The 24,743-nt window shown below is 45.4% G+C and overlaps 1 protein-coding gene across 1 annotated transcript in view; it reads right to left on the bottom strand.

The window, feature by feature from the left end:
• Positions 1 to 2,444: 2,444 nt before the first annotated feature.
• The window catches only part of CAVIN1 (caveolae associated protein 1), a 33,101-nt gene continuing 10,802 nt past the window's right edge, over positions 2,445 to 24,743 (bottom strand). Inside the window, exon 2 of the mRNA XM_066626923.1 lies at positions 2,445 to 5,089. Within this exon, the coding sequence (XP_066483020.1) occupies positions 4,406 to 5,089 (684 nt within the window). The 3' untranslated portion in view covers positions 2,445 to 4,405. The remainder of the gene's footprint in view (positions 5,090 to 24,743) is intronic.

Below are 24,743 nucleotides of genomic sequence, written 5' to 3'. Positions count from 1 at the left end.
TGAGCAAAGGGAGGACACCTCTCCAGTAGAGGGCGCTCCTTCCTCAGTATTCCAGCAGTACTGAGGAAGGGGTGACCAAGCAGTCTCCTCTCCCATTCTCCCTGTCTATGAATGGACTTTCTCAGGGACCTCAAAGGAATCCCAGTTGTGGGTAGAGAGAAGATGACGCAAATTGCTCAGTTGACCAACTCATGACACCGCTGCCTGCTTTGGGTAGGCAGGGACTTCAGGGGTTGGGAGGTTTAACCCTTAAGGTCAGTTTAATGACTCAATTTAACTGACTTCAGAAATACTGGACATCTGCTTCTTTAAAAATCAATCATATATATTTTGCAGATGCACACTGTCATAAATCCAAATGGACTTTCAGCATAATGGACACATATTCCCCCTTTTATCCATTAAATCAAGAGTCCACCATATAAACATAGAAACTGGGACTTCCTCAGGCCAAATCTACTTCCCCAAGAGGAAGCTGCATAATCTCCCTAGTTGCCAGTTTGGGCAGGGGGTTATAGCTCATTGAGAGAGCACACAGTGCTCATGCTAGGGGGTGCAGGCCGCACAGGTATGTGACGCACCCTGGAGGGGGTGACACGCTAAAATCACGGCTTTAGGAGCTACCACATCATGCCATACACTGTTGGATGCGGAATGTCCAGCGGAATGCAATGCAAAAAACCAGAGCGAAATCGCTCCTTTCGTTCAAAAGTTATGGCCAAAAAAACAGGAAAGAAAAAATGAATGGATCCCTAGGGAAGGGAAAGTGAGCTGTATCGTGCGTTTACTTGTGAGTAGGCATATTTCCCATAGTCCTTTGGGAAGGGTAGGCTGAGAGGAATCCAAGGACACCATAATGGTCCTGATCCAATGAATGCAGCCCCCAAAACACCTGAGAAGGATGTCCCTCCCTCCCTCCTAGCTGCAGTCTACTGAGCCCTGTGGAAAGCAAAGCAGCCTCATGGTTGCGTTTACTCACGAGTAGGCAGATGTGCCTTGGCTTGTGATCAGGTCAGGCAAAGGGGAATGTAAGGCCACCAGAAGAGTCCTGATCCAATGGAACTGAAGCGCAACAAATGCTCCAGAAGGCAGTCCCCCCCCCCCCACTAAAAAAGACAAAAGAGGCTTGAACTGGTAAGGGGAAGTTTTCTATTTTGCACTTGCAAAGCCAGGTGGGTCTTTGTATTGATATGTCTGAAATAGAAGAACTTTAAACTGGGCACTGGGAGGGCTGGAAATTTCAATGATTCTTTTTGGGGGATTGTTATTGCAGGCAGACTACAGAGTAAGCTCCATTGACCACTATGGGACTTACTACAGAGTAGACATGCATAGGCTTGAGCTCACAGGCTACAATCCTACTCACACTTTCCTGAGAGTAAGTCCCATTGACCACAATAGGACTTACTTCAGAGTAGATTCACTTGGTGGAACAGGACTGGCTCCCCCTTATTTAATTATTTCTTTTATTTTAATGTAATTATAATTATTTTAATTTGCTTGATGATGTCACTTCTGGCCATGACATCACTTCCAATGGGTCCTGGACAGATTGTCATTCTAAAAAGTAGGTCCAAGTGCTAAAAGTTTGAGAACTGCTGCTAAAAGGTGTTAGTAAGTTGACACGGTGTGTGTGTGTGTGTGTGTGTGTGAAACTCTACAAGTTTTCAAAATAACGAAAATCAGAATTTGGTGGAATAATCCCATCATGTTATATATCAATCAATGCGTAATTTCATGCAGAATGCAATGAAACAAACCGCATTGAAATATCTTTGTTCTAACAAAAGGTACAGCCAAAAAAACAGCCAATCACCACCTGGGGTGATGCGCAGGCCTCCCGCACCGGGTGATGCAAATCCTAGTGACGCCACTGAGAGCACATATTTGGCATGTAAAGTGTCTCATGTTCCTATCCTGTCCCTGGCAACTCCAGGTAGGGCTGGAAAGACCACTATCAGAAATCCTGGAGAGCTGCTGCCAGCCATTGTGAAGATACTACTGAGCTAGATGAACAAAAGATCTGATTCAGTTTCAAACTGCTTCCTATGTTCCATTCAAGAAGCATGTAGAGGTTGCAGCTTGCAGTCAGGCTACTGTAGGGAATGGGAATGAGGTAAGGGTCACCACCCTCACTCCTACTACAAAGTGGCCCTCCAGGAAAATCACTGCTGAACAGGCGGGACTATGGCAACATCCCAGCAGTGCTTTTGCTGACCACACCTGTAGAGATGGAAGCTGATGCCACCTGGAGGGGAAAATGAGAGCCACACTTTTTCACATGGGGCTGTATTGAAATAGGCTTTGGGATCCTGCCTCTAAGAGGCTCCTTAAGTAGGGATGATTCCTAGTACTGTCTCCTGACTTGTCAAGAGGGCAGCTGACCTCCATGTGACCAACAGAACTGCCCAGTGCTTTGCGCCCACTAAAACACATCACGCCTGTTCTTTTAGAAAAGAAGGTTTATTAGTCACACTGCTCACCAGGATGCAGTCTTAGAAAAGGAACAAAGCAGCTGCTTGGCACCCCCCCATTATCCCTGGAGTGGGGCATGCTCTCTGCCCCATGTGTGGTGGCCTTGAAGGCTAAGCATATCTGGTGGTACTCTTCTTCTGGACACCAGATCCGCCGCGGCACAAAAGAGAACAGAAAGGCTGACAGGAAAGCGGAGTGTGGCTGGGGCAGCCCCCCTACGTATGTGCACACTCCGTGGTCACATAAGAGCACCCCCTTCTTAACACACATACATCCCTCTTCTTTTAGGTGTGGGAGGTAGCTTGGCCAAGCAATTCACCAAATTGTTAGTGTAGTCAACTTTTGGCACAGGCTGTGTTTGGGGTGCTGGGAACGGAATGACCAAGGTGATGTGGCAGAATTCACAACTGGGTATCAGCCTGTAGTAGATCTCTCCTCCTTGGCCCCATACAGAAGCCAGGAAGTATCCCAGCAGGAAGTGGGGAAATGGGGTTGATGCTTCGTCACATCATGCAGGGGTAGGCAGCTGCATGCACTAAACATAAGTGAAGGAAGCCTTTTGGTTGCAATTGGAAAAAATGAGACCTCAGACTTACCCACTGACAGCCAAAGAGGCAGCTGTAAGGCAGGGCTGAGGGGAAGAAACCCCCTCTCTTCAACCAAGCTTTGTGAATCTCTTTCCCATAGGTCAGGGTTCCCAAACTTTTTTGACCTGACCTATTGAACCATTGGCCGCAGTTCCCCATTAGGGCTACAATTCTATACATTGTATAGGGTTGTGGGTTTTTTGTGAGGGTTCTGTGGCTGCCCAGCTCACAGTTTGGGAACCGCTGCCATAAGCCCCTCAATTCCCTGTTCTCTCCCAACTGACAGGTTTAAGCAAAGACTAACACCAAATTGGACATCATCCCACCAGGGAACACCCAAACAGCAGTGCCCCTGTTGAAAACGGCGTATTACAAGCCAGCATAGCAGGAAAACACAGAGGTTGGCCTGGATCCTAGAGGCACTGCAAAAAACAATGTGCAATGCTCCGTGACCAGTCTGGGGATGGTGTCAAGACTGCTGGCTGACTGGACAAGGGTGTCTGCCTCTGCCCTGTCTCTATGCCATCTCTCTCAGTTTCACATGTCTCTCTCTTTCTCCTTCATCCCCCCAATGAGGAAGTGATTACACAGCTGTCCACTGAAGCCACAACAGTCACGTTGCAGGGTGCCTCAGGGACAGATGCAGCTAAGAGCACAAATGGCTTTGAGGGTGCACTTCCTAGTCTCCTTTCTACCAGCATGAGTGGTGGCAGCTGCTGGCCCATCATGGGTGCAATAAGTGTACAGGTCAATGGATTGTACTGAACAAAACTCTTGGGAAAGGGAGGGGAGAACAGACCTGCTCTTGCATTTTCGCAAGACATCATATCCCCTTCCCACCAAACGGTTTCTTGTTCCTTCCCAGCCACTCTCCCCCTACCCAGTTCAGTGATATACTTTGCCAACGCTCCCTTCTTTGTTCCACAGTTCTGCTCTTCCTTCTGTCTGTCCAAACTGCTTTCTGGTCCCCAGGAAGCACTCTTGACACCAAGGGGAACTATTAAGAGGCAGCATGCATCTTGGATACATTAATGACTTACTTTAGCACCCTTGGGATGGAGGCGGCCCAGGGGGGATTGCCACAGCAGACTGGCAAAGCAAGCGTTCAGTAGCAGGAATGGTGTTTGATGGGTTGCTGTGAAAGTCCCGTATTCTATGCTGAAACAGAAATATACAAAAATGCACCTTGGTGCTACATTTTTGAAGAAGGGGGGCTGTAAGGGTGATATCGTGTGTGCATGTGCACGCATATACATGCTCACGTGGGGCCAAAAAGAGGAAACGTGAAAGGTTACATGGTCAGATCTTGACATTCTTCTTCTGCTGATGTATGTCTGCCTGACTTACTCACTGTCGCTCTTATCCGCCAGCACTGTGTCAGCCTCTTCCGTGATCTGAAGGAGTGTGCTCATCTCGGGGCTCTCACCTCTCAACAGATCTGCATTCTCTGTCTCATCCCCTCCAACCTCCACCATCTCAGTGGCCTTCACTTCCACCTCTCCCTCCCGGATCTTCTTGACATGAAAAGTGAAGGGCGGCACTTTGTAGACAGCTGTCTTGGACCGTGCGTACACTGTATGATCAGGGGTGAAGGACTTCCTCAGCTTATCCCGGGAGGTCTTCATTTTCTCCCTGCGTTCTGTGGTCACAATCTTGGTGCCCAGCTTGTTCATCCTCTTCTCTAAGTTGTGTCGGGTCTTCTCCAAGTTCTGCTTGGTTTTCTCCAGGTTCTCTTTGGTCTTCAGCTTGGTCTTCTCCAGGTTCTCTTTGGTCTTCAGCTTGGTCTTCTCCATCTTTTCCTTGGAGAAAGCCTTCTTGAAGTCATCCACCTTCCTCATGCCACTCCTCTTGATGCGCTCTGCCCGTGACTCCTCTATGATCTCCTCAACTTCCACCTCTTCATCAGAGGAGAGCTGGATAGCGTGCTCATCAGGGTGCTCCTCACCTTCCATGACCTCTTCCCCTTCTTTCTCCATCTCTTTCACAGACTTACTAATGCTCAGCTTGGTCGGCAGCTTCACTTCATCCTGGAAGACACAATGTGAGACGGTGAGGCTTCTAAGGGTTACAGTGCTACAGAGATCAACATCCGGTTAAGAATGTGGGGCTGAGCAGAAAAAAACAATACTCACGGGAGGGATCTTCATTATCTCCTCCATCAACTTGAGGACTTTTCAGACTTCAAGCACAATTGCAACTACTCCTCTCTTGTGCTACAGGGCATATTGCCTGACTTAGGGCAGAATTCTATCCAACTTTCCAGCACTGATGCAGCCATGCCAATGGAGCGTGCACTCCATTCTGTGATGGTGGGCCAGTTACGGAGGTCTCCTCAAGGTAAGGGAACATTTGCTCCTTTACCTTGGGACCACATTGCAACTACATCAGCACTGAAGAGTTGGATAGCATTGGGCCCTTAGCCCCTTAATAGGGAAACACTTCAGGTTCTAACAATAATTCTTTTCCCAGCGCTTTAGATCGCATATCAAGCCCAGCAGAGAGAGAGGCTTCTCCTTTCCTAGACTAGGGAGTTCCCTCTTCACAGCTCACATCCTTAAACACTACACGCAATGACAGCTCTCCAGTATAATGGAGACCCTCACTAGAGTATAAAAAGACTTACTCCATTTAGAACTGAAACAGTGAGGCAAGAAGAGGGCAAAGATGGTCCTGGAGTGATATTTCTGTGTGCCCTCCTCACATCCTGCCACTTTGCCTCTTTAGTCTGTGGGTGACTGAAATCACTGCTGGTTTACATCAATTATTCAAGACTCTTTGATTGCCCACCCAGTGTTACCAGTCATTTTGGGCTTCTGATTTTTAAGATAGGCTGGGGGATTCTGACATGGCTTGAATTAATTTGAGAATTTCCAACTTCAAGCAGAGAGTAAGGCTCTAGAAATGCAAACTGGTCTTGCCTGGCCTTTTGGAGAGAGCTTAATGCATTCCCTTGGCCATACATTGTATCATAATAACATGGCAAGACCAGAGACAAAAGGAGGATAAGGCAAAAAGAAATGACCAGTCAGGATGAAGGGTCATCAAGCTATCTAGGGAAGGAGAAAGTGATAAACCAGACTGATGGCATCCAAAAAGACGCGAGAGTGACGTAAGGAGTAAGAAAACAAGAAGAAAACAAGAGGACAGTTCACTTGTGATAGTTGACCCAAAAGAATAAGGTACGATGCAGGTGTCAGAATTCCCACTGCAAAGACTGAGCTACACCAGAGCTGGCCATTCTCGTGGGGTACTTGAGTAAGTATGATTGGATAGCGAGGACGTTAGCAAATTAAGATAGGGACTAACTGACAAAGCTAATAGAATCAATTCTATTAATTACAGCTTCAGAATATCAGCATTTGTGTCTCAAGATTGATTCTAGGGTAGTGACCAAGACTCCCTTAGAAAAGACCCTTGGGCTGGGCTGGGTTGGGCTGGAGACTGGTCCCCTCTTGACCAACCACTGCAGCCCTACTGTGATACCAGTTCCACATGCTTAAAGACAAGCTCATGCTACACTCACATCCTGCCCCCTCCCCTCCTTTTGTGGTTACTTTTCTGCCTTGCGTGGCACGTTAAGTAACAGACCTAACTAAGAAGAGAGGGGAGGAGGCAGGATGTGTGTACAACATGAATTACCATACATGCCTTTAATCCTGTGGAGCTGGGCAGATGATCAATCAAAATATCACCCAGACTGGCCCACTAATTTTTTTTTAATACAGCAAAGACATCATACCCCCCCACAGCAAGACTCTCTCTCTCTCTCTCTCTCTCTCTCTCTCGCTCTCTCTGCATACATGTGAATAAACTACCATGTCATTGGCATGGAGAACTCACTCGCTGGAATATCCTGCAAGGGCTAAACTACATTTGTGCCATGCAGAAATACTCTGAAGTTAAAGGGTGCCTCCTGGTGCACACAGTTGTGTATGACATCAACCTGAGACAACCCCCACAAAATGGGGCTATTGCAATATTAGAGGCAGATTCCATAGGCCTGGATCAGGAGCACATTGACCTGACAAACTTCTCAGAGATATGAAGCACATGCAAATCTATAAACATCCAGCCGTTACCAAGCAATGCTTCCTTATTCCTATTCACTATGGCAACTCAGTATAACTGTGTTGGACTATAGAAAGAAATGAATTTAGCATTAGATGTAGAGAAGACGACGAGTATTTTTTTCCTGTTATTTCTGTCACAGTCTAGCAGAGGAGTGTCCAACATAAGGCCTGTGGGCCAGAAATGGCCCCTGGATGCTCTGGCTCATGTGATAATTGGGCTCGCCCTGTGCTGGCCTTTTAGCAGTGTCGCTTCTGCCAAGGCTCTGCAAGGGAGAGATGGAAGAAGGCCTAAGAACACTATGAGGGAAGAGGCAGACTAAGAAGGGCAAGGAGATACTGCCAAAGCACTGGGAGAAGCAATTATCATGCAGGCCTTTCAGCAGGTCACTTTGCAGGGAACCTGTTAGCTGCTGAGCTGTGAAATGACACCTCAGCAGAAGCAATGCTGCTGAAATGATAATAGCCTGCATGATAATGGGGCTCTCCAGCGTGATAATTGGTCTCTCCCATATCTTGAAGATATGATCAAAATTTGCATATTTTCTCTTCTGTCATTTGCAGCTAATCAGTTCCTATGCGAGAGCAAAATGTCTATTTCTGGTTGTCATCTGCCTGGTGACATCATTTCCAGTCCTCAGCCGGCATCATGAATGCTATTCGACCCAGTGTATGAAGTGAGTTTGACACCCCTTGTAATCAAATGTCGATATTTTATGAATATTTCTGTGTATATTTTGTATGGCTTCGCAGGTGGAAGCAAGCTGTAACACAGTCTGTGGTTCAGAGCTGAGGTTCCATTGCCCATGGGTTAGTGAAATGCAAATGGAAATTGGGGTTCAAAGCAGCCAAAACCAGTCAAACTGGCTGATCATGTTTCAGGCAGCCAACAGCTGATCTCCAGGCAGAGATCAGGTAACAGGTGATAACCTGTTACACTACAACCAAGGATAAAACTTGCAAGCAGCAGGAAGTTGATCCTTCTTTTGTTCCGGCAGTCCAAGAACCTCAGTGAGGTCTCAGGAGAACAGGCCCTCATGCAATGTGAGTGTAAAGAGCTGGTGACTCCATCATCAAAGGTACAAACAGTTAAGGAAAAGTATTTATTCAGAAACCGTTAAGATTTTATTTTGATTTTACACTGTCTTCTCTCTGTGCATTACAAGCTCATTCAAAAAACTCTTGGCCAGCACAGAGTTAACATGCATGCGATTCAGCTGCACCTCAGTGCCATCTGCTGGCCATTTATATGATTCCTGGGGATTACAGAAATAATCCTTTTTACCAAGTGAATTCTTTTTTGTTTTTTTCTTGCTCATTTGGTTTTATTACTTCCTTTTTCTTTTATTCGCATTTTAATAAATTTTTTGCATATTGTTCCAAGTTTGTCTTGTTTTGGGAAAAATCAGAAGATTGTCACATCTTCTTGCTCTGCATGCACTACTATGAGATTTTGATAGAGGACCCTGAGGTTCAGTATTGTTCTAGGAGGGGGTTGGCCCTGGATCAGTGTGCAGTTGCTGGTGCACACTTTGGTGCAGTGTGCACACTTTGGAACCACAATTTAAAAATCACTGTTAAGAGTACTGAGAGAAAAACAGGCAAGTCTATGCATGACTACTCAGAAGTAAGCCTCATTAAGTTTAATGTGAGAATTACTCCCGGGAAAGTGTTCATAAAATTGCACTATCAGTCTTCTAGAAGAGGAAGAAGGTTGGACTCCAAGATTTTCTCTTGACTTCATCTTGTATTCATTTAGGTACTTGTTTACTTGGATACCACGAAGAGTCTTGAAACAGCAGCTTTGTGCACCAACAAGAGATAGTCACAAAATCCAAAACATTTTGGAAACAAGAGTTAAGTGACTTGCTCAAGACCATGTGGAACGTGCTAGTCAGAGAACCCAGCTAATGATGCTCTCCATCTTGACCAGTCAGAATTTCCCAAGTCAGGGATTCTGAAAAACTAGAACAAGCAACAGCTTTGTAAAATGAGAAACCCAATAACTTCCAGGACCTATGTCTGGATTTTACCATTGCAGGTGGGGGCTCAAATGATTAAAAACTTTTGCATACTTTCTACGACCCCCCTGCATATAGAACACTAGCATGTCAGGGAGATCACTAGGCAAGCACTTCCCTCCATGACATGTTAATTTTCCATACTCAGGGCATTTTGTATATGAAGGAGCACTAAATCATGTGAGCCCTCACTCACAATCTGAGGCAGTAGAGCCAAGGCACAGCTTTACCACCTCTGATATTGCAGAACTAGCCCTGAGGCAACGCTGGTCATTCACTCTGCTGTCCTATTCACAGAATCCTCAAAGCCCTCCCCTGAGTGCATGCAAAGAGGTGGCATGCAAGCTGGCATGGGGGTGGAGAGGGGGCAGATTTGAACCAAGATTGGTTTTCACCCAAGCAGCACATAGCGTGCATCCTCGCTCGGCATTCTTGGGACACGCTGGAAATAGCCCACAGCCGTACAGAGTGTAGCAATGGGGGCCGAAAGCCTGGCAGATTTACGACTCTTGGAGTGGTATGATTTGACAGGAGAGGACAGAGGGAGGGATGGATTCCTAGGGAGCATGGAGTGAGGCCCAGGAAGAGGGCTGCTACAAAAGAGCAGGATGAGCCAGTTCCTCAGACAGAAACTTCTGGGTCTGACGGAGAAACTTGCAATTTTGGAAACTGTAATGCTTTTAAGCCTGCCAAGAAAAAAGGCTAAAGCCAGGTCTGGAAAACACCCTTGTTTAGGATTGCTTTCGCAGTTCGGCAGTGGAAGCTCCTGAACAAAGCTAGTTCTATTCTGCCATGAATTCCCAATTGGGTGTTGGTAATTTGTCATTTCATTCTTTAAGCCACAAGGAATTCGTAGGATGTGATTGCTGAATTGGGGCATCAATTGCCAAAATAATGAATTGGGGCATCACGGATTAAAAATGGTGAATTCCCTTGTCTGGTTCAGTTACTTCATTCAAGCACGGAGGTGGGGAGGGTATCAACAACAAGGAGATATCAAGAATTCCTCCTCATACACACATAATTTAATATAGGTGCAGATTCTTCCTTAAGGCAGAATCATATGTATTCTAAGTAACAGAAGCTTCCCAAACACATGCTTGTGAGTTAGTGGTAATGGAGTGGTGCTTTCTCTCTCAACTTTCAGAGAACAATTGGCAGAAGTGAGATAGGGGTGCTTAATCTACTAGTGCCTCCAACTCTACCACTTAAACCCCAGGCCCCAGAAAATTTGTTTCCAGTCATGGAAGCAGATAGGGAAGAAAACAGCAACCTGGGGAGAGAGGTCGTTGGGACAGAACAGTGGGTGAGGAAGGGTTAAAAATGCCTTCCTATTCCCCAGTTCTCCCCTGTAAATCTCCCTTCATTCCACTATGATAACATTAGGCAGTGTTACTTCATATTCCACCCTTAGCTACACAAACTTGTTCTATGCACTCAAGACATCCCAAAGCCCACACTTACCAGGCATCATAAGCCACTTTCTCAATTATTTTTACAAACTTTTCCTCATCCCACCTATATTTCTGGGATCACTTTCCTATTTTTACTGCATATAAAAATATCTTCACCTCCTGTACACAATTCCACCTGTCTATTCATTCCTCTCTTCTGCTCCTTCTACCTTCTGTCCCTTCATAGTTAAATGCATTAGAGCCTCTCCCTGAAACCAGAGCTGGAAGTATTCAATAATTTCACAGCATAAATACAAAGGATTAAATCCTGGGATAGTGCAGAATGCACTGCTGTATGTATGCTGTATGCAATGCTGTATGTATGATAGTGCAGGATGCACTGCTGAAACAGAGACGCCTGCGTTGGCTTGGTCATGTCGTGAGAATGGATGATGGCCGGATCCCAAAGGATCTCCTCTATGGAGAACTTGTGCAAGGAAAGTGCCCTACAGGTAGACCACAGCTGCGATACAAGGACATCTGCAAGAGGGATCTGAAGGCCTTAGGAGTGGACCTCAACAAGTGGGAAACCCTGGCCCCTGAGCGGCCCGCTTGGAGGCAGGCTGTGCAGCATGGCCTTTCCCAGTTTGAAGAGACACTTTGCCAACAGTCTGAGGCAAAGAGGCAAAGAAGGAAGGCCCATAGCCAGGGAGACAGACCAGGGACAGACTGCACTTGCTCCCAGTTTAGAAGGGATTTTCACTCCCGAATTGGCCTTTTCAGCCACACTAGACGCTGTTCCAGAACCACCTTTCAGAGCGCGATACCAGAGTCTTTCGAGACTGAAGGTTGCCAACAGGCAGTGCAGAATGAGACTCACGCTCACTCACATAGAAAATGGCCAGCTCTATATACTTCAAAGACTGCCCTGAAAGAACATGGATAATGCACAACGAAATGTGCACAATTATTTTGCAGAATGTTTCTGTATATTGATCACTCACTTCTTTTTCAGAAGTTATATATTTAATTGCACTGTAAAATGGCATTTCCTTCTTTAAAAAAATTGTTTGGCATTCTTGTCTCTGCCCTAGTTTTCGGGTCATGTTCATTATGTTCTTGTTGCACATTGTAAAAAAAGAATATTAAGTTCAGAAAATAAAGTTCTGTTTTCTTGGGATGTGCATTCTCGTCAGTGTCAGCTGAGCATTCAGATTACAGATTTGGGGAACGTAAAAAGCCATTCAAAAGTGTTGTAGGAAAGCAGCCTCAAAGTGCCAGCACTGTTGCACTGAAGTGATATAATAGGAGTGGCTCAAGTACCAAGTTCAAATCATCCCCACACAGCTGTGAAGCTCCTTAGGAAAGTCATTTCTTCATAGCCTAACTTCCTTCACAGGATCACTGCAAGGACACAAGAAGATGACCCCAGGGAATCACCTTGTGTTCCTTGGTAGGCGAGCAAGATACAGACATGACAAATCAAATGTCCCTAGCTGTTGTGTTGCACTGATGCAGCAAGATGCCCAGAAAGTAGTACTGAAGCACTCAAGGCAGTGCATTCTGCTGGTGCAGGTATAGCATTCAAAGCCTTGCAGGAGACAGACTGGGTAGAGGGAGTGTGGGACAAAAGCATCACTATGTATTTTCCTATCACATTAGCAGGGCCAACACCAGCTCCCTTGTGACTGCAAATATGAAGTACCCAAATGCTAAGGCCCTAGCCTAATTATACCATATAGGATGGCAGATAGTTTGCAACAATTCAAACATGGCTAGAACTACATCTACACAGGTGTACTATACCTACACAGAACTACATTTCACAGGTGCCTGAGGATGGGGTGACTGCTTTCCAAACAAGAATGGAATTAGAGGCTTACGCAATTTGGAGATGAAGCTTGGCCATTCAGGCAGCTCAGGTTGAAGATGATGAGCTGAGCTGCTCAGTCCTTGATTCAAACCTTATCCCAGCTATGAAAAGCCAAGGCCATAGAAAGCAAGCCATGATCCCTCAACCTCAATGCAGGAATAAAAAAAACACAACTAGCTACTACACAGGGCTGTTTTTCTGTTTCCAATTATCTGTTGGCCACGTTTCAGCACGTAGGAAAAGTGCAATATAAATCCTTATTGTTATTACTGACTTTGTACTGCCCAGATTGCCCCACACGGAAAGTTGTGTTGGTTATGGTACTTTTGATGTCATCCTCTTCAGATTAGAGGCCAGCTGTTACTGTTTTAAGCCGTTTTTGCCCAACATTGCATATATGCAACAGGGACCAAATGTGGGCTGGGCAAAAATGGGTTAAGCTTCAGAAGACAAAGGCATTTGCCAGACCAATGAGACATGTTCCAGTGACCTCAGCCCCTTGTTAAAGTATATACCTTGAACCCATACAAAAGCAATCTGAGATTTAAAAAATACTAATTTATTGTGTGGATTACATACAGTATCTTGAGTTTGTTTTTCTTTGGTTCCTGGAATTGGGAGCAGCCATTTTGCAATCAACTAGAGTGGAAGCTGTTTTCCTAATGCAGAATCCTTTTTTTTATTCACAAGCTGCCTTTCACAAGCTTTTTTTATTCACAAGCTGTGCTGTTTTCCAGAGCCTTATTGAGTACAGTACATAAGGCCAACATCTGCTTTGGTAATGAAGTCAGTGGTTTTGGGACAAACTTGTTACAAGAGGCCTCTTGGGGGAAAGGGTGGTTGTTTAGAATCAGGATATTACCCTATCAAGGCAAGAGCAATCATTTTCTCCATAACATCACCTGCCAGGGCAATTCCTCATTTCCCAGATACTCCAATCACTGCTGGACCAACAAAATCAGGAATCACTTCCTTCCCTGGGAAGTCACACAATAATACCCAAACAAAAGCTGTCCCCCTCTCCCGAGTGGCACTACTACACCTGGAAGTCAGCCATATCCGGACAGCTTCGATCTTTATCAATCCTTTCTTGGCTTCATGACAATTGTGCAAGGAGGGGCAAGCTCTAGGCCTCCCCTCTTTTGTCCCATCTTGCCACAAAGCTAAACAAAGGCAAGATCTTGCGTGTCTTCTGCTTGCGCAACACACAATTTTTGGGCAGACCAAGTACCTGCATGAGTACTGTTATGCCACAAACCATGCAATACAATCTGACACACAGCAGCATGCCAAGTTTTCGGCTTTTATTATTTTAAGAAGCAGCAAATTTCAAACCCACAAGGTTGTGGAGAAAAAAATGAACATATGATATGCTGTGGTGTGTGCATGGACTTTAGAGAAAGGGGTAAACTCCCAGTCTCTGTCATGGACTTCTGTCCCTTCTGATGACCTCTCCCCCATAGGTAGAGGTATGATTCTTTTTCGGTGATAATGAAATAAAAACACATAACACTGCCATCTGCACTTCCAATTTTTGTAAACAAAGAAAGAAAGAAACCAAACCCAAAATCTATGAAAAAATAAACTGGGAAATCTGCTAAATAATAAAAATGTTTTAAGAACACCTCTACCCATACTATCAAGCGCTGATGTTTTTTTTTTGTGGGGCGGGGGAGTCCTCATTTCTACCACCCCCACTTCTCAATCCAATCCTCCATGTACTCCACACATTTTAAAGGCAGAGCAAAGTATGCAGATATGCAGAACTTGTCCAAATCACACTGAGGGCTTTCGGCCATGGAACTTGAGACTTTCGAGTTGAAACCTTCACACACACATGCATCCTGCTTGTGAGAACATGCTGGATGTTTGGGGTTCTGTTTTCTTCACAGGCTTGTCTTCCCAGATATTCTGAGGTGTTACAAATCTTCCCCCGGTGCAGTGGACTGGATTAGGTGAGACACTGTCCAGCTGGGACACCTTTCAGCTTCCAAGCTCTGTTTTTTCAAACAATGATGTGGCCAGTAACAGCTGTAACACCCAGCATTCAATGAAGTATGTGATCACCTGTGTTGGAGGGATAGACATTTGTACCCCTGATCTGTGTGTAAGTTTATAGCACAAGCTACCCTTAGAAGTAGGGTGCAATGCCAGGTGCAAGGGAGTGGCAGCAGGATGCAGGTATCTAATTTCTTGTGTGCTCCCTGGGGCATCTGGTGGGCCACTGTGAGATACTAGATGGACTAGATGGGCCTTTGACCTGATCCAGTTGGGCTCTTCTTATGTTCTTATGCAGCTGAAGTGCCTTTCAAGACAAATACACAGGCGCCATATCTGGTCAGGGTTCAGCAGGCTAAAACCCTCCCTGCTGGCAGGGCATTTGTCTGTAAGCCACCTAGACTGTAATCTTATACATGCTTTCCTGGCGGTAAATTCAATTGAACATAATGCAACTTACTTTTGAGTAAACCTGTTTTGGATTGCTCTGCTAACTCAGGCCAACACACATTTTGCTTCCATAAATGTTACAGCAATTCCTGGGTATATTTGAGGTGCCTATTCCAAAAAATGGCATTCGTTTTGCCCCATCACGCCTAGTTTTGGAGATATAGTATAGCCTCATTAGTGAATGGTTCAAGCAGCTTCCTCATGAGGAAGCCTACAGCATGGCTTCCTCATGAGGAAGCTGCTTGAACCATTCACTAATGAGGCTATACTACATCTCCAAAACTAGACGTGATAGGGCAAAACGGATGCCATTTTTGGAACTGGCACCCCAAATTCATATCAAACAACCATAAAGTTTGGGGAAAACTTTTCTGACCCTCAATTTTGTAGGCCGGTGTAATCTACCATTTGAAACAGCTAGGGCAGCGCTTTGTTTTGTTTTTTGCTTTCCAGATTTTCTCACTTCAGAACCCTTCTTTTACAGAGGCCCATCAGCCAAGGAATTCCTGCATTTCTGCCATGTAACTCAGTGAGCTACAGAGGGATTTGGGGGCCATGTTTAGGTTCTGTGGGGCCTGAGCAGTTACCTTGTATGAACTGAGAATGTACTTGGAACCCATCCAACATTCTCTGTCTGCATGTTGCAGTCAAAGATTGGTAGTTCACAAACTGTTTTTAGGGAGGCTTGTCTGCCATTACAGATCTTCTCACTGAGGAATGCTTCATAAGCTTCTGTGGAACCCGAAAGATCCCCAGAATGCACTTTGAAAGCCACTGGGCTACAGTGCCAACCCTGCTGCTGTTTGTATGGACCCCAAAGGAGCAAGAAGTTGCACTGGAAGCTACTGGCACAAGGAGCAGTAAGTTGGCCGCTTTTGTTGAGGAAACAAAACAGAATCGAAAAAGGAGAACTGCTATGGAATATGCAACCTTAGATTGGAAATATTCTCACCCCCCCCTTTCTTCTATCACAGAGAAAAAAAGAAGAATCTGATTTATATCCCTCTGCTCTGCAGACTTGGGAAATGCTGGATAGCCCTTAAGAGGTAAAATGGAGTGCCTCAAACTTGCTATTCCATGCTCCTGACTTGTCAGCTTCACAGGATTGCCTTCCTTCCTGCATCTCTCCCCTTTCATTTGCTCTCCATCCAAGTCCACGTTCCTGAACAGTGAGTCACTGATCTAGCAGTCTTTATGGGCACACTCAAACTGCCTGGTTGCTACAACATATATAAACATTCCCCATTCTGTATAAAAGGCCAACAAGATACAAAGACGAGTGATATTCCCAGTCTGGTGGGATGCGGTGTTGTGCAACCAGGGGTGGAGTGGGGTAGCAGAGGCACAGGGAATTGCAATGGCATGACAGAGGCAAAACCATACACACAGAGAGAACTGCTAGCCTGATCCAGGCTTTAGGGGAGAGGGTTTATCTAGGCATTCAGCAAACACGTGCCCCAACTGTATTTTAGCCTTAGGGGATGTCATACAGTAGTGGCAGCACATTTTTTGTACGTAGAAGGTCACGGGTCTAATTCCTGACATTTCTAGATAGTGCTGGAAATGACCCCTGTCTGAAACCCTGGAGAACTGATGCCAGCCAGTGTAGACAAGCTAGAACAGCGTTTTTCAACTTCTGTCCCTTGCTGTACCAATTCACACGGTCCACTTATTGGAAGTACCACTGGAAGCAACTGGTGATGATATCACTGTGCGTTACTTCCAAATTGGAGGAGCAGACACAACGTGACAGACACCAGTAAGAGGCTGAGGACAAATGGGGGGGGGAGCGGCTTTTTTGAGCATGCAAAAAGTGCATGTTGGCGCTCTACCTACTGAGCCAAGCCACCTACTGCTGCTGGTCTCACTGCCAGGCGGCAGAGGTCTGGGGGTTCTGCATATACCACCGGACACCACCTCAAGTACCACTGGACACCACCTCACATACCACCAGTGGTACAAGTAGCACTGGTTGAGAAACACTGAGCTAGATTAATTGCCCAATGGCTGGACTCAGTACGGCAGCTTCATATTTAAAAAATGTAACATTTTTGAGAAATACCCTTGCTATGACCAGTGCAAATGTACCTCTCCAAAGTCAAGCCCTGGGATGGGTTTACTGATTGAGCCCAAGTGATTTACAAATTAGAAACAGAAGTCAACTGTGCACAGCACTGATTGGCTGGAGCTTCAGAGATATATCTCTAAGAAACTCCCCCACCCTCCCAATCCCAGCAGCCATTTTCATTTTTTACATAAAGGCAACAAATGTTTAAACATGTGAAAAATAAAAAAAGGAGAATAGCTTGCTTGAATTGTGTTATGTGTGGAGGCTAGGATTCTCCGGCACCCAAGGCAGAGTTTGATTCCTGGTATGAATGATTGTCATAACTTGCTATGAGTATAGGTATGATTTTTCTGGTGATAATGAAATAAAAATACATAACACCGATTTCTGCACTTCCCATTTTCTCTCTAAATTGGTCACTGTAGGTTGGTTAGGCTGTAATCCAATCTTACTCACTGGAAATAAACACCTCTACTAATAACAGTGTTTAATATTGCAGCTGTGCCACCCAATTCTTCTAATATTTACTCAGAAGAAAATCTTATCAAATTCAGTAGCACTTACTCCTAAATTGGTGGGTGCAGGATTACATCCTTAGTGAATTATATTAAAAATAAATTAAAATACATGTTTTGATTGGGACAGAGGTTGTGAACAACAAGGCAATCAGCAGAAATATGGAGGAGCGGCTTGTGACACTATACAGTTTCAATAGCAACAGATGGTTAGCTGGAAGGTGAACAATGATACTGTACTCATTTTCCAAATATACAGTAGTGTTATCTAGTGCTGGAAAAATGCAGCATCACCAGAATCAGAAGCACATCCTGCAGGACTGACACCTAGGCATTTTCATGCAACAAATGCATGACTATTATTCAATTCTCCTGCTAAAAACTGATTACGTGGAAACAAAGCAAGCCCCAAATTGTTCAATCTTCTTTCCAGACTGAACACTTTTCAGACAAATAGCCATGAATCTTGTCTGCATTATAATTTATTCAACTGTCTAACTGCAACAGTAAAACTATGTCTGGGATATGCTTGTTTAAACATAAAATTGCACATTATTACTTGGAGCCTGGTTCTCCCTCGCTCCCAGGGAACTGAGTGTGAATTGAGCTCTTGGTCAGAGCAGAGCATTCTATTCTAGTTCCTCCCTTCTCTTCCTTGATCAATGGGTGTAAATTTGATGAAGGAGACATGGACAGCCCAATCCTATCCACACTTTTCTAGGAGTAAGTCCCATTCACTCTAGTGGGACTTACTTCTGAGTAGACTTGCATAAGATTGGGCTGTAAGGCAGCCATTGAAAGCAAAGAGACCAAAAGGAGGCGTTCTCTACCCTGTCAGGAAAATAAAGCAGTTCTTTGCTTTACCAGCAGCATCTTAAATCTGCATTCCTCTCTCAGCAAGAGTGTGGGTGTGGTTGGGTGGCTTGAATTCCAGGCCTGAAGAGGCACACATCTGGGATAAGGCAGATAATAAATTCATTTCAAAGCAGCGAATGCAGCCTTAGGCCAGGAAAAGCTGGAATTTACCAAGGTGACCTGTTTTCAAGGACGAATGTGACTGCTCATTTTTTCCAACTGGAATTTGCAGCTCCTCTATTTACCATAGGATAGGTGTTGCCAGTTTTTTGTTTTAAATGGGCTGTATGCCTTTAACAGCTGCATGACAGGGAGAAGTTCAACAGGACTGTCTTTTTTTTCCATCACTAGACCTCTGAGCTGCAAAAGTCACACGTTACATTCCTGTCATGCAGCTACTAAAACCACTATGGTGCCACCTTGCAAGGAACAGCCTATAGTGGGCACATACAAATAAATAGTCACCCAAAGATGGCTCTCCTGAAACCATGATCTATTTGTCATGTGGTCTGAAGCCATTTCTGCCCAATGGTGCATATGGTTGGTTGGCAACCTTCAGTCTCGAAAGACTATGGTATAAGCCTACAGCACCCAGTATTCCCAGGCGGTCTCCCATCCAAGTACTATACACATCAGGGATCAAATGTGTACAACTGTGGGCTGGGCAGAAATGGGTTAAAAAGGAGAATTTCATCAATGTTTCTGCCAAAATTCAAAGGACATCAAACGTCCTTTATTATTCCATACTCAGGGTACCCACAGTCTTGAGGAAACACCCCTTGAAAATTCAAATGGCTCCTAATTCCCTCCCCCACTTCTAATCTTACTACCATCTCCCATTATGCAGTCTTCCTTGACAGAGTTATAGAGGTCTCATGTTTATGGAATTGGCTAAGACTGCAATCCTATACACACTTTCTTGGGAGTAAGCTATTTAACACAATGGGACTTCCTTCTGAGTAGATAGGCAAAGGATTGTGCCCTCAGTTAAATATATGATCCATTCTTCTGCCATAATATCCGTCATGTAAACTCTGACTTAGGTTTGCCAGGCTGTTACCCTGAAGAACTCATCCTTTCCCAGTGCCAATGCAGCAGGAGAGTCACAACTGCTGAGCCTCCTGAACTGTCATTGATTGTTCTCCCACTATCTGCTAAAGTCAGTAGGATTTCCATTTTGCCCAACAGTAGGCAGGTGAGAAGGGTGAGTGACAGGACCCTGGAATGGAGACACTGCCATGTGCTGCAGCTAGCCTTTAAAGGTACAGCTAGATTTTCTGGTTTACAACCTGGCAGCCCCTTCTCCACCTGCTTGAAAATACCCTCTGCCTCATCTTACAGCAGCAGAGGCAGAGGAAATTGTTGCAGGGGAAGAACAGGAGAAAAACATGTACAAGGTTTCAGGAACGAAGAAAACGGTTCTCTTTGGAGATTGTTTATGATGTCTTTATTCCTCCCACGGAGGGAGTTATTTCTGTTTACTTGACCTCTTGCATGCTTGGCGCACACCTCACTCTGGACAAAGCTTTGCCAAGAAATGCCTCATGGCAGGACAGACTCAATTGCATGGCAGTTAAGCACTGAAACAAAGCTCTGAAATGAAGCTCCAAAGCACAATGTGACACAACATTCACCATACTCAACTGCTCCCATCTTAGCACCATTGGCTGGCTAACAAACAGTGGGCATAACTTATTTAGCATACCAGCCTGGGAGCACAAGTCTTCTAGCCCTTTCCAGGCCCTGTACTCAGAGAAAACTACTCAGTCTACCTTGAGTGTCCGGTTTATAGGAAGCTGATAAGGCTACACTTGCTCCCAGAGTAGTCCCACTGGAGAACCAGCGTAAGGTGAAGGAAGCATGCAGCCTGATCATGCAAATATGTGGCAAGTGATGTTCAGGTACTTTCCAGAACACTGGGAGACCAGAACTCCACAGGGTCTGAGAGACTGTTTGGGGAAGCCAGAAGACCAAGCTAGACTGGCGTGTAACTTAGAGGTTGGCAGTTTCTCAACAGAGGGGTGCCAGTCAAGTACTGCAGAAAGTTGGACCAGTCCCCACCCCTATGTTATGATTACATTTCAGTGGTACCTATAACTGTAGCCAACTCACTGGTTTAACATAGAGTTACTATTATAAATAACAAGTGGGACCTTGTCACTATCCCCACCTCTTCCTAAGACATGGGGTGGGGTAGAACATGTCTGGGGTTTCTCTATTCAGGGGATCACACAGTGCCAGAAGTCTGCTGCAGGAAGGTATTTCTTGCATGATGTGCAGACCATCAATAGTTCAGAGAGTACAGTCCAACATTCACCTTTACTCTTCAATCCCTACTTATCTTCATTGGGCCACAGTCTTGTACTTTATAGAGCTTCAGCAATGTAGGATGCCTGGGCTGCCCAGGAGTAAAGGTTAAGCCCAGCCTTGATAGCCGGGATGTACCTGCCTTGACCTGCTTACAGGGTATGGGTGTAATAGATCTGAGCTCACTGGGCCCTTGACTCCTACTTATAGGGAAGTAGGGAAAGCTAAGGCTTCATAAACACCAAGTTGCATCAGGAGCTGAATTGTGCAGAGATGCTCAAGTTTCTGAGTTGTCTGCTATTCTTTTATTCTTCCCTCCCAGGAACTGCACAAATGCAGCAGAAAGGTGAAGCACAGCTAAAGCAGAAGGCCTCCCAAAGAAACTACAATTAACATGAACTGCTTTACAAGCACAAGGGAGAAATCCTTGGTGACAGTGAGGCAGCCAAAGGCCAGTAAGCAGCAAGGGCCAGGCTGGCTGCTTTCAGAATTTCAGGAGAAGAGGTTCAGCATGATCTGCAGATGGCTTTGCCTGCTGTAGCCCAAAGCAGCTGCCTCCCATCTCATCCTGTGCTGGCTGGGGCCATGGGGCCTGCTCTGGTGAATGATCACAAAGTAAAGTCTCTTCAGAAGGATCAATGGGGTCACTGTCTTCCAAAAGGCGAAAGGGTATGCTGTCCGGTGAAGGTTCGCAGGGTGCCTCATGGGTCTTCTCAGGCTAAGGTGAGGAAAATGCAAATCAGTGGGCAGCACCAAGGGATCTAAAGGCTTCTGCAGAAGCACAGCCATCAGGCATGGGCCAAAGCAATGCAATGGCAACAGGGACATACAAGCAGAAGAGACTACTGCAGCATCAACAAAAGAGAGTAGCCCACAAACACTTTCACTAGCTCCCTGCCAGCTCACCTACATACATATTCTGGTCACTCGTGGCCTGTAAGGAAAAGAGTAAACTTTTGTAACACTTCTCTGCCTGTCTAAAGGTGATGTAATTCTTATTTGCCACAGACCAGGTGAGTAGCCATTTCTGCGAGTCCTGCCACTGTCTGGCAGGGCTGGTCATGAGAGGGCTCTTTCCCTTGTGGAGGTAGAACACTTAGCCCTGGGAGGGTCACTGAGTTCCCTCTATAGCAACATTTCACTATTGGCTAGAAACTTCTTATTCAACTGTTGTTTTACCTGCTGCTTAATGGGGTCTCTCTTCTTTCTCCCCCCCTCTGTGTGTGTCACACACAACACTGAATAAGGGGCACTTTATTGTTTTGTAATCTACTTTTTTATTGACTGATTATGGTTTTTATTGTTTTTTATTTTAAATTATGCCAGCTGTCTTGAGTAGTTCCATTGTGAAACTGGAAACATGGGAGATAAATGCACCAATACAATAAAAACTAAATACATGCATTTATTTAAGCATGCACAACTTGTGACTTGCCCAGCCATCTGCAGCCCACCAGCCATCTACCTACCAGGTGCTTGACAACCCACTATTTCTGCAGACAGCAAAAACAAAGTCTGGTCTTCTGTGAGTTCATATACTTTTCCCAGGGTCTTGTGGCCTACTTGTCAATGCATGCTCATTACTGTACCATGTGCTGCACATAATACTTCTCATGCCACATGCTGGTGCTATTTTTATGCTGTACTGCTTTTAAGGTATATTTGAATGCTGCTTTTTTATCATGTTGGCTTGATTGGGTTTTCATAATTTTGATGGTGGTGTATTTAATTTACGTATGCTGTTTTACTTTTTCTTTGTTGTAAGCTGCCTTGGGTACGATTTGTAGGGTAGAAGGTAGGGTAAAAGTATTTAAAATAAATAAATGAACCAAACGAGATTTAGGTTCCAAGGACTCAGGAGCTTTTTCACACACTGTTAAATCTTAAATTGGATTTGTAATGAGAATGTAAAATGTGCAATGCTTAGAATGCTTATTTGTATTGTCAAATACCTCTCCTCTCCTCTCCTTTGTCTTCCACAGTAACAATGACCACATGTGCACATAAATAGCGTAACCCAAAGCAAGGCAATGCTTTATTAAGGACCAACCAAAATAATTCAAAACAAGAAAACAACCAACAACAGTGGACTTCTGGAGCTCATACAACATGCCTCCTTCATTCCTCCCCTCCCCTTTTGCTTACCATCTGTCCAATGAAGAGTTCTGTAAACTTTAAAGCTTGCTGTTACTCTTTTACTTTTGATTAGTCCAGAGCAGTTCCCTACTTTTGGATTGTGGATTTTTCTTCTAATGAACTAAGGGCACAATCCTAACCAGGTCTACTTAGAAGTAAGTTCTATTTTGTTCAGTGGAGCTTACTCTCAGGAAAGTGTAGTTAGGATCGCAGCCTAAGGGTGCAAACATAACTTGCACTGGAACAGGCAGGCCAGTGGGCCTGCACTGCATCCAGTGCAAGTTTGGGATCAGAATCAACACAACCCAAGGCAAGGGCAAAACTCTTACCCCAGTGGTTCTCGGACTTTTCTGGCTCACGACTCCCCTGATCCTTGTAGCCGTTCGCCACGGCTCCCCATTACAACACTTCACCTCAGTTACCCCTAAAATGGGATCAAGGTGTTATAATTATACACTAGAAACAAGGCTGCCAGCACTCTGAGGCTGCAATCCTAACCACACTTACCTAAGAGTAAGCCCCATTGAACAAAATAGGACTTACTTCTGAGTAGACATGGTTAGGATTGTGCCCTGAGTTTGTTAGCAGCACACCTGGAGGGTTTTCAAAAGGGAGGGGGGAAGTGATGAACATAAGAACATAAGAACAGCCCCACTGGATCAGGCCATAGGCCCATCTAGTCCAGCTTCCTGTATCTCACAGCGGCCCACCAAATGCCCCAGGGAGCACACCAGATAACAAGAGACCTCATCCTGGTGCTCTCCCCTACATCTGGCATTCTGACTTAACCCATTCCTCAAATCAGGAGGTTGCGCATACACATCATGGCTTGTACCCCATAATGGATTTTTCCTCCAGAAACTCGTCCAATCCCCTTTTAAAGGCGTCTAGGCTAGACGCCAGCACTATTAAGTTTGCTGGGGGAGGGGGAAGACTTTGGTTTGTGTATATCTGCTAATTGCAAACTGATGCAAATGGAGACCTAGAGACTGTTTGGCTGGAATCCTAACCCCACTTTCTTGGGAGTAAGTCCCATTGAACACAACAGGACTTACTTCTGAGTAGACCTAGCTAGGATTGTGCCTTTTGTCTTACAGTAGCAGCCAACAGAGTACCCCCCCCAAAAAAAAAAAGGAGGCAGGAGGAAAAAGGGGAATGCCTAAAAAGGAATGGGGATTTTTATTTTTAATCTATTTTTGGAGACAAAGCCATCAAGAGTGGCTTTTTTTCTTTTTTGAAGGGGGAGGAAAAAGAGAAAGGTGAGGATCCTTCGTTAAGCTGACACAGACCCCAAGCCTATGTAGGTCTACTCAGAAGTAAGCCCCATTTGAGTCAATGGGGCTTACTCCCAGGAAAGTGTGGAAAGGATTGCAGCCACATACAGCAAGATTACAACTCACCCCAAAGTAGAAGGGGGCTGCTCACACACACACACACACACCCAACATGCAGGTGCCACCCCTGTTCCCCCCAGGCAAGACGGAGGGATGCAGGCTGGGGCATTTGGACACCCCTCCACTAGGAGCAGGCTGGCTCCTTCCTTCCCAAGCAGCCTTGACCAATCCCAGGATGCCCAGGGTGAGGGGCACACTGGGAAATGTAGTCCTTGGGGCAAGGTTGCACATGATGAGATGCAGCACCTCTGCCTGCCCAGCCAACCTTCTCTCCCACCTCCCTCCACCATGTTTCACACTGCCCCACCCACCTTATTCTCAGCCTCAGAAAAGCAGTAAGTCAAGAGGCAGCATGTGCAGCTGAGTGCAGCAGAGCACCTACCAGCCACCTCTCTCCCAGAGATGCAGCACCTCCACACTCTTCTCTCCTCCGGCCTTGACCAATCCCAGGATGCCTGGGGCGAGGGGCACACTGGGAAATGTAGTCCTTGGGGCAAGGTTGCACATGGAGAGAGCTCCATGATGAGATGCGGCACATCTGCCTGCCCAGCCAGCCTTCTCTCCCACCTTCCCCAAGCATGTTTCACAGCCCTCTCAGCCTCA

Source organism: Tiliqua scincoides, chromosome 5 (genome assembly GCF_035046505.1).
Source record: "Tiliqua scincoides isolate rTilSci1 chromosome 5, rTilSci1.hap2, whole genome shotgun sequence".
Classification (NCBI taxonomy): Eukaryota; Metazoa; Chordata; class Lepidosauria; order Squamata; family Scincidae; genus Tiliqua; species Tiliqua scincoides.
Note: the sequence above shows the minus strand (reverse complement) of the source record. Positions and strands in the feature narration are given on the sequence as shown.